The following is a 10,246-nucleotide window of genomic DNA, read 5'->3' on the forward strand; positions in this document are numbered from 1 at the left end:
CCCAGAGGCTTCCGCATACCCAACTGTGACAAAAAGGGCTTCTACAAGAAAAAACAGGTGAATGTCTCTTATGATGTTTCCCGTCTCTCATTCACAAAAGCGGGCACACACACACACTCACACACCTGCGGACATACAAGCATGCAAATAGACCCACATGCCCGGACACTTCCAAAGAATCCTCACCTAACTCAACCCACCCACCCACCGACATATGCACACACCCAATCCCCCCCTTCTCACCCATTCCCGGCGCTGCAGTTTGGGTTGCCTTGACAGCAACATCAACAATATATTATCAGGATCACTAATAACCATGTATTACCCGAGTAAATGCACTGCAGCCGTCTGAGTCATGCTTCACAGGAAATGAAGTCGGTCAGGTGTGTTTGTGGGTGTGTGGTATGGCAGAGTGTGGGGGGTAGGGATGTAAGAATGTGGTCTGGGAGTGTGTGTGGCACGGTAGATGTGGCAGCAGGGGAGTATATGTATGGCTCTCATTTGATGGCGGCAGTGGTGAAGTTTTGGTGTGGGTGTAGGTGTGGGGTGCTGTTGGTGAGGTAAAGAAAACAAACAGCCTGTCAGTAGTTTAGTTTTTCTTGTCTGTGGTACAGACTCAGGCCACCCATAGGCTACTCATTTGCAAGACGGTAGACGGGTTGAGGAGGAAAGCTGAGACCCACAACATGTCAAATAAATACCCCCATCCCACTTCCTGTGGTTGGGAGCCTTATCGGAGGGATTCCAAGGAGCAGGAGCCCGTTCGGAGAAACGCATGAGTCACTGAAAAAAAACCCACTAGCACCATGAGTCAGAGACCAACCCAAGCCATAACACTCTCTCTCTCTCTTTCTCTCTCTCTCTTTCTCTCTCTCTCTCTCTCTCTCTCTCTCTCTCTCTCTCACACACACACACACACACACACACACACACACACACACAGTAATATCTTCCTCTCACATTCTTACCTCACTCTTTCCCCCGGTCTCCAAAGTGCTGTTCGATTGTCACTGTCACTAAAATCACACGCTCCTTTTTTTTTCCTTTTCCTGGATTTGATCAATAAATTGGGCCAGGAATGTGCCAGTTTGTGCACTGCTGGAAGTGTGTGCAAGTGTGTGTGTGTGTGTGTGTGTGTGTGTGTGTACAGCAGTGTGCCAGCCCTTGTCCCACTCTCAGAGGGGCTGGCGGGGTGCAGGGTGTTGTGTGTTAAATCCATCCAGGGGGATGTGCCTTCACGGTGTGTTCAAGAGATTTATGACCGGAAACACAGTGAAGAGGAGACCGTGTGAACCGTCTAGGGTGACAATACTGTGAAAAGAAGGGAGGAGGGGGAGGTGTAAGGGTGTGTGTGTGTGTGTGTGTGTGTGTCTGTGTCTGTGTGTGTGCGTGTGTGAACGTCTGCGCAGAGGAAAAGGGGCACAACCATACACATGATATGCAAGCTGTCTTCATTTCTAGGAAGGATCATCAGGATAAATATTGAAGCATGTTTGAGTGTCTGAGTGTGTAAGCATGGACATCTGTATGTGTTGTATGTTGGTAATATGAGTAGCTAGCGCACAGAGGAAGCCTGAGCAGCATTAGCCCTACCTTGAGAAGGCTACAGTGAAACCTAATTTTAGCTGCAGTTATATGAATTGGCTCAGTGTCCCAGTGGAAGCCAAGCATGCCCAATACTGTTTCACTCATTACACTCCTCTAACTGTTTGACTTTCTCTCTCTTTCTCACTTAGTCTCATTCTTTCGCTGTCATTTTCTCTCTTAACTTACCCATCATTACCCCCCATTGCGCTTTGCCTGCAGCCCTCTAACCATCTCTTGTTCTGTCTACCCACTCTATCATTCTGTCCATTCTGCCCTTCCACCCACCTGGCTTTTCCTTCCTTGTTTGGCCAGGAATCACCCTGCGGAGGGTTGTGAATGGGATGATAGTGTGTGTGTGAGTGTGTGCCACTGTGTACTCTTTCATAGGTGTGTGTATGTGTCGAGAGGAAGAGGGGGAGGCAGTGGGTAAGGATGTGAGCCAGGTGCCTGCGTACACTTATCCCTCCCTCCCTCTGTCCTGCCGGTGCCAGGCTCATAAGGGCTGACTTATTGAACGTGGCTCAGAAGAATCTGTGGAAACGTACACACCAGCCACAATGGCTTTATAATAACTGGCCAACCTTCGGTAACCCAGACAGCTATTTTCACTCTGTCTCTCTCTCTTTCCTTCACTTCTTTGGCTTTCTAATCCATCTTTCCTTCCTTCTCTGTGTATGTGTACGGGAAGGGGGGGCGGGGGCATTTTGTCAGTTGCATAAACCCCATGAAAGTGCCTACCTCTTCTCTTGACCTTACGCCCTTTATCTTTTTTGTGGCCTGTTAGAGCAGTGTTTCCGGCGGCCGTCCACATTCTGTTTGAATGGAGACCCAATTCAGAGCTAGATTCACTGGGACTCTTATTCATTTTTTTCTTGCAAAAGTAATATCCTGCAGCAAAGTGCGGGCCAGGGAACTACTCCTGATGCACTTGCAAACATACACACACACACACACACACACACACACACACACACACACACACACACACATACAAATGCACCTTCTTTTGCACACCTACACAAATAGATATACATGCTTCCCTATATGCACACATTGCATTTTATAAGTTTGTGTTTATCCTGTGGTCAGACCAAGCTCTTTTTAATGTCCATGAAGCCCGGCAGCGCTGCTATTAGCTATAAAGACAGGCATTATGAGAGCACACAGTCATACACACAACACACACACATGTATACACACCCCATAAAGGTGGCATTATGACTGTGCAGGGTGAATGAAATGGGCTGTTTTAGTGACAGCTATGTGAACACTGCATGTTTAAGACTCGGGCCATGACTGCAAGCTCCAGAGCTCAGGAGACAGGGCACTCCATCTATGGTGACCTTGGTCTGAGGGTTCAGAGGTAGTGGTTATAGCATTCTTCAAACTATTAGGAATGACGTATATTTTTCAGAGTCCTGATCTGAGAATATGTAGATTATATATTGATGTGTATATTGTGAGAGGTCACTCAAGTGAACTGAAGTGTGCATCCTTAAATAGCTTCATAAATGAATCACATCATTTCTAAAACAAAGAATACAAACAGTGGGGAAAGATATTCTTTTATTTATTTTTTTTTTTTTTTTTTTTGATGCTGCCCGTGTCTACCTCCTGTAGTTTTTAAGTTCTTTATTAGAGAACCGTAAAGTGACATCCAGCCCTCAGCTGTAGTTTGCCAATATCTGGCCTTTGCCTTCACTATGTGTTCGGGTGTGTGTGTGTGTGTGTGTGTGTGTGTGTGTGCATGTGTTTAGATTGAGGCAGTACAGAAAGGATTGGTTGAGATGACTGCTAATAGCTCACAGATGAAAGAGACTGAGCGGAAATTCAAAAGTAGCCAAGCAACAGGGGAATGCACACATGCACATTTTGCTCTTCCTCTCCCTTCCGCCTCTCCTCTTGCTGTTCACCCTCCCGTACACACACACACACACACACACACACACACACACACACACACACACACAGCACATACATGCAGGACTCTATCATCATTAACCAGAGCAGAGGAACACAATGTTAAGCTCCTCTCCACAGTCTCGTCCGTTGGGTCAGGGCTAAAATAGAAGCTGGCCACAGACTCAGACGATGGCACTGTAAGGGGGAATGGAAGGAGGAAGGGAGAAAGAGTGAGAGAGAGAGAGAGAGAGAGAGAGAGAGAGAGAGAGAGAGAGAGAGAGAAGAAAGTAAGAGAAACAGAGAGAGACAGGAGAGGAGGAGGAAGAGAGGTAGAAAGAAAAATACCCCCCATCCTACTCGATGATAGTGTGTGAGAATGGGGCGTTTTCGGCGGCGTATTTGCCCCCAGACTGCTGCAGTAGTTGTTGGTGAGGTATTTTAATTGGGCTCTGTCTCTATAAAGCTGCCTTTGATCATGCACTCGGGCTACACGTGGATGTTGACTACACCGGAAACAGACACCTGGACACACTCTAAAGCCTGTCTGTCTGCCAGTCTGCCTATATGTCTGTCTCCTCTTATGGCTTGCATAGCTGCTTGTCCACCTATCTGCCTGTCTGTCTTTCAGTCTCTCAGTCACTCTGTCTTTCTGCCCTGTCACACTACTCTCCCAGGGGCAGATGACGGGTAGCGGGATTATTCTGGTCTACAGTTTAGCATGTGGCAGATAGGTCAAATCAACTGATTTGGTCGTTTCCCATGAACGCCAATTGGAGCTCATGGACTGTGCCTGTGTATGAGTGAGCACTTGCATCTGCGGGTTCACATATGTGAATGTAAGCAGGTGGGGGTACGTATATGCATATATGTCTGTGTGCTTACATGTTTACCGGGGTGTGTGCATGTGGGTGTGTGTGCGCATGCATGTGTATGTGCAGGCCTTAATCAGCTCCAGATGATTTTGAGTGTCTGCCAGCTGCCCAGAATAGCAGCGCTGGTTTCCCTGCAGCCCTCCAATTGGCCTTGGCAAATATTTTAGCAACTCCATGTTTACCTTCACACTCCTTCACTCTCACTCACTCATTGCTTTCCTAATTCCCTTCACCCCTATCAAAAATAATCAAAATTTTCTTGTTCGGCCCCAACGCTTAGGAGCACATAAGCCTGATAAATAAACTCCTCCGGAGCCCATAGATAAGAAAAAGCTCAACAGCATTGCATGCATCTTACTCATGCTACTGAGTTTAGAGACTTGTGTGAGCTGGTTGCACGTGGGTGCCTGAGTGAGACTCTCCCATTTTGAGCTTGATACATTTAGGATCTTTTGCAGGGTGAGCAGCTGCATCATCGGTGGTGTTTATCTGTGATAGTTTCTGCGCAGCACAGGCACACAAACGCAGAGTGAGTCCCTGGCAGTGGGGCATTCCTCTCCACCGATGTGATGTTTGTCTTGTTAGAGTTCTGCTGAGGCATGACTTGCGCTCGTTCCTGACAAGCATCCAAAATGAGAAAGCCAACAGAGAGATAGACGGACTGAGTGTTATGATAGTAGCTACACTGACACGCATGCACACACACACTCATGTACATGTGCACATTGATGGTGGTGTTGATAAATTAGCGTTAGTTTAATTCTTCACCTTGGAAACATAGTCTGTTTGTACAGGTTGCCTCAAAGTGATAAGTCTTCAACCCCTCTCCAGTGTTATTCTTGCTCTCTTTACCCGTCCCATCATCTGGCTTTCTGTCTGTTTCTGAATAGGGCCACAGCTAGATGAATGATGTTGCTGCATTTATTCTTACCATGCTCATGGTACCTGTCTGTGTAGTACTGCTTGTTGAAGGCTGCACATGTTTGAGGGGTAAAAAAAAGACTAATCCTGGCATAGCAAACATGTAATTACCAAAAGCAAATAGGCAGTTTTGCACCATCGCTTGCTAATGTACTGAATTACTCTTCACATCTCTTTGCAGTGCCGTCCATCCAAAGGGAGGAAGCGGGGCTACTGCTGGTGCGTGGACAAATACGGGCAGCCTCTGCCTGGCTACGATGGCAAGGAGAGGGGCGAGACACAGTGCTACAACCTGGAGAGCAAATGAGAGAAATGGGAACGAGAGTGGATGGAGTGCGAGTGTGGAGAGAAAGAAAGAAAGAGCGAGAAAGAGATTGGGGGGGAGGGTGAAGGAGGGAAAAAAACAGAGAAAGAGAGAGAGAGAAAGAGAGAGACAGCCTTCTTTGCTCCTGCATGTAATTTTATGTAAACATTTGAAGGAGCTGTGGACCTTTGATTGCAGGTCACATTTCTGTCAGAGAGGGAGGGACTTGGGAGAGGAGAAAGGGAGGGGGAAGGGGTGGGCTGGAGAAGACTTAGGAGCAAAGCCTAGGCGACTGGCCAAGCCTCCTGTCCATCACAGCTGTCTGTTCTGTGCTTAGGGAGCCTCTATCCTTTCTATTGGAAAAAAGAAGAAAAGAAAAACAAAAAGACAGAAAGAGAGAGGGAGGAGAGAATCTTATCATCTGCACTATTCTTTTAGAGAGAGAGGAAGGAGGGACTTTTCCACTCACTTTAAAGAGGACTTGTTTGTGACTGTGACCCCCACCGCAACACGTTTGTGTGTGTGTGTGTGTGTGTGTGTGTGTGTGTGTGTGTGTGTGTGTGTGTGTGTATGTATGTGTGTGGTTTTGTCTGTGTGCACCTGCATAACATACGTGCATTTGTGCACAACTGCATGTCTGTGCAAGATTGTGTGGGTGTGCTTCCCAAAGTGTTTTTTTGTGTAAATACTGTATTTCACTAAGCTCAGTTTAGAGATGTTAGAACACCTCTGAACAGCCCATCCCCAACCCCCTATTCCATTAAACAATGCAGAAACCGCTCTCTGGCTCAGGGTCCATTTTGAAGTGAAGGCATATGGGAAGACAGGGCTTTGACCTCTTATCCACAGTGAGGGCCAACCAGGGCCTTCCTCGCTGTCTCCATAATACTACCTTGTCCCTCTTCTTGCTGGTGCTCTGCAGGAGGAAGAGAACGGAGGCAATCCATGCAGTTATAGTGCCTTAAAACCATCCTTGCGTGCCTCCCCTCCCTGTAGTCCTTCACCATCTATAGTCCTTAATTAAGGTGCTTGCATCCAACCCTGCAGACTTAGGGATTGGTCTGGATAGATTAGCCGGTCCCCTGTCTCTTTCCCAAATCCCATTCCTGTCCATCTGTACCTGACCACATCAACATCCCAATTCCCCTCCCCCGCTCCCTGCCTCTATCCAAGCACACGATTGCTTTATATGCTCCCCTTTGCCCTGTACCCACCCCTTTCCTCTTCTCTGTCCTCATCTACCATGCTCCAAGCTCTGGTGCTGATCTCCTGGAATCTTATGTCTTTACCCCAATCCCAAATTCCTTGTCCTGCCTCTATCTTCATGCCTAACCCTGTCCCCATCCCCTTCCCTCTAGCCCTAAACGCTGTCTCCCTGTCCCCAGCACCCCGTTTATCTTCAGTCCTCTTCCTGTCAGTGATGCAACCTGGTGTAGGCTTGTTCCAACTGGGTTTGCCCGGTGTGACCGGCCTGCCCTGCCACAGGTGCCAGCTGCCCCCATGCTTCAAGCCCAAGCACAAGCACTTAAAGCACTTTAGCTGCACCGCTACTCGCCAATGCATGCAGTTAAAGACAATTGGACCTATCTGCATCTGCATACCTTTCCTTAGAGGTAAAGTTAGATGAAACGATGTGATATTGTAAGAAAACAATAATAACTTAGGAAGAAAAAAAAAAAACGAAAGCTACACCAGGACTTCTGACAGTGAACTTAGCGAACACCCCTCAGAATTTCCATTCAATGCAACTATTTTCTTTTTTGTTGTTGTTGTTTTTGTTTTTTTGAAAATACTTGTATGATCTTATGCCAACATAACTCCACAAGGTGGACACAGCACCAAATATGCATTCACACAAGTGGTAGGGGGTCTGAGGGAGGAGGCGTGATCCTCCCCAAGGAACTTCCTGCCTGATGCTCTCCCACATCCTGTGTAAAGACTTGAAAAGTGGAGAATGCCGACAAAGAATGCTAGCCCAGTAGCATGGTAACATGGAATCGGCTGTATATTCACATTGATAGACAGCAACAACTTAAAACCAACCTGTTGGTGCTATATCCCATTCTATTCAAAGACTTGATGTAAGGGGAGGAACATAAGAGTATGTTATGTTAAGTTATTCCCTCCCTATTATTTGTAAGTGTGTCTTTACATATATATATATATATATATATATATATATATATATATATATTCCTGGCCAGCTATGTGTCTGATGAGACATCATGTACAGTACTTAAGAGTAAAAATAAAGTTATTTATCTAAGAAAGAATTATAAGCTGATCCAAACTACGTTTTCTTATGAACAATTCAGTGACTCACCGATTGCACAACAAAGTCTATATGATTCAGTGTATTTTGGGGAATATAATCACTAATGAATGTTTTTTTAAGAACCTTTTCCTTCTGTATCTCAGCAGTGTCATTTGTAAGCTCCATGCCCTGTGGGTGATTTAACCCATGGCAGATCTCTGTCAGTCAGGCACTCAGGTCTCTGGTCATCTTAGTTCACTGCCTTTACAGGCCATTGAACCTCTCACCTCTCAGTAAGTCACTTCTCTCCATGCACACCCAGCCATCCCGCCTCAGTTTGTAGTGCAGAGCCAGGGTCACTTCTGTATGTCACTTTTTTTTCCTGCTGGTCACGTAAGAATCTCTCTGTTCACGGGTAAATGTACTTTGTTTTTCATTTTAAGTTTATCCTTTAAAGAGTTTTTGATTCAAGCTTTTCATGATACTAAACTAGAAATCACACAGCTATTATTTTCTTTGAGAAAGGAAATGATTTTGATTCAAATATAATTTGTATTTAATGTCTTTTTTAAATAAAAAATGAACACATTTTAAGTTATTGTCTCTGTTGTTTGTTGATGCCTCCTAGTGTGTAGTGACTAGTGTTATTTTTTAACATTATTTGGGGGTGGGGTGGTGGAGATGGGTAATTAATTCCTACAAAGTAGCCAAGAGATGGATCATGCCCCCTGCTTTCCTTGTTGATATTGAAGAGGTTTAACTGTAGGTAATCAGGATACAAATCACTCTTGTTTAAGCCCATGAATGCAATCAGGCTCCCCTCAGTCTTGGAATGTGTCAATGAGCATAAAGCAAAGGTTCAATTTGTAAAGAATAAAAATAAATCTGGTGGTGCCAGGCAGGCTGGCAGTGGGCACCAGAGGTTGAGGCAAATTCCTGTGCCCGACCAAGGCAAACAGAGAGCGGGTCAAAAGGCAGCGAAGCACAGGCCAGCCAGAGCCATGTCCTGGCTAACTGTCTAAAGTTAGACAGGAGCTCCACTTTAGATCACCATGATAACACTGCATGCATGTGCACACAAATACACGCACACACGCAAACACACTGAATATAGAAATGTGGTCCTCAGGCATATCTGCACAGAAACAGGATTAGACAGCTTCAAGTGTGTGTATGTGTGTTCTGATTTCACAATCATATCTTGATGAAGCTGTAATTTTTCGTTATGTTTCGCCACCTATGGCTGTTTGCGCACAACCACTCCAGCACAAAAGCCACACACTTAGGCTATATACTCTCCCTGAGGCAACAGAGAGGCCAGGAGCACATAGCTGCGGTTAAAGTTTTTATTAAATATATCACTTTTTTTACATTACATCTCAATTACAAAAGTGTACATACACACAAGTGAGCAGTTAGTCACTTTGGAATAGACTCACATAAACATTTCTCTCTCCAACAGCAGCATGTAGACAGAGCAGACCCATCACAAATCAACACACTTTCCCCACCACACTTCATGGTTCACTGTGGAGCTACAACTTGCTCTTTGTGGTCATGTGTTCCTGGTCAGAGAGAACAGCAACATAAAGTAAAATAACAAGTCTTTGACAGATAGATCAACAAAACTGACAATAGACACATAAACATCGGAGGTAGGTAAATGTCAATATACCCGTCTGAAAGGCAATGCAGGAGCACCACCCGTCATGCAATCTGCAGACCCATAGAACCATGGGATGTTGTTTTCTGAGACTGTTAAGAATTCCAACTGAGAGTTTTGCATTTACTGACAATAACTGAGTTTTATCATGTATCACATCAAAAAGAAAAACAAACAAACAAACAAACAATTACTTAAAGAAAACATAACAATGGCAGCGTGAAACTGAATCATAAAAACAACATTTATAAATGACATTTGGTCACTCAGTGCTTTTGTTCTTGCTTGGTTCATCATAAATCAAAACACCAGACAACTCCTCAAGGGTAGAGCGAGCTCAACTCAGCAATGGAGTTACTCATGGTCAAGATACATATATACATTTTATACATCAATAAAAAATAATAATAACAATAATAATAACAATAAGGCAAAAATGATATAAATACTCATGAAATAATTACAAATAACAAATTGAATGCAGTACAATTGAAATAAATAAGGCTGAAGGATAGAAGTAAATGCATCAATATTAAAATTTCCTTTACAGAAAAAAAAATATATTTATATATAGATTTTTCTCTTTGGTGGGGGTGGGGGGTAGGGCATTTTGGGAAATGGGGGAACCGGGGGGATTGGGACAAACAGTCCCACAATGACAGTGTACCTGAATTAAACACCACCATGGACAAAATCAATAAATAAACAGCTACCAAAAGGAAAATCAGTGGCTTGCTTTTTTG

At 44.7% G+C, this 10,246-nt stretch overlaps 1 protein-coding gene across 1 annotated transcript in view; it reads left to right on the forward strand.

Annotated features, from left to right (window-relative positions):
- igfbp3 (insulin-like growth factor binding protein 3) overlaps window positions 1-8,434 on the forward strand; it is a 12,893-nt gene extending 4,459 nt beyond the window's left edge. The window contains exons 3-4 of the mRNA XM_030049445.1: window positions 1-57; window positions 5,464-8,434. The exon at window positions 1-57 is cut by the window's left edge and continues 63 nt beyond it. Of these exons, the coding sequence (XP_029905305.1) occupies window positions 1-57; window positions 5,464-5,589 (183 nt within the window). The 3' untranslated portion in view covers window positions 5,590-8,434. The remainder of the gene's footprint in view (window positions 58-5,463) is intronic.
- The last annotated feature ends 1,812 nt before the right edge of the window (window positions 8,435-10,246 follow it).

The sequence above is a fragment of the Myripristis murdjan genome, chromosome 4, assembly GCF_902150065.1.
Source record: "Myripristis murdjan chromosome 4, fMyrMur1.1, whole genome shotgun sequence".
Classification (NCBI taxonomy): Eukaryota; Metazoa; Chordata; class Actinopteri; order Holocentriformes; family Holocentridae; genus Myripristis; species Myripristis murdjan.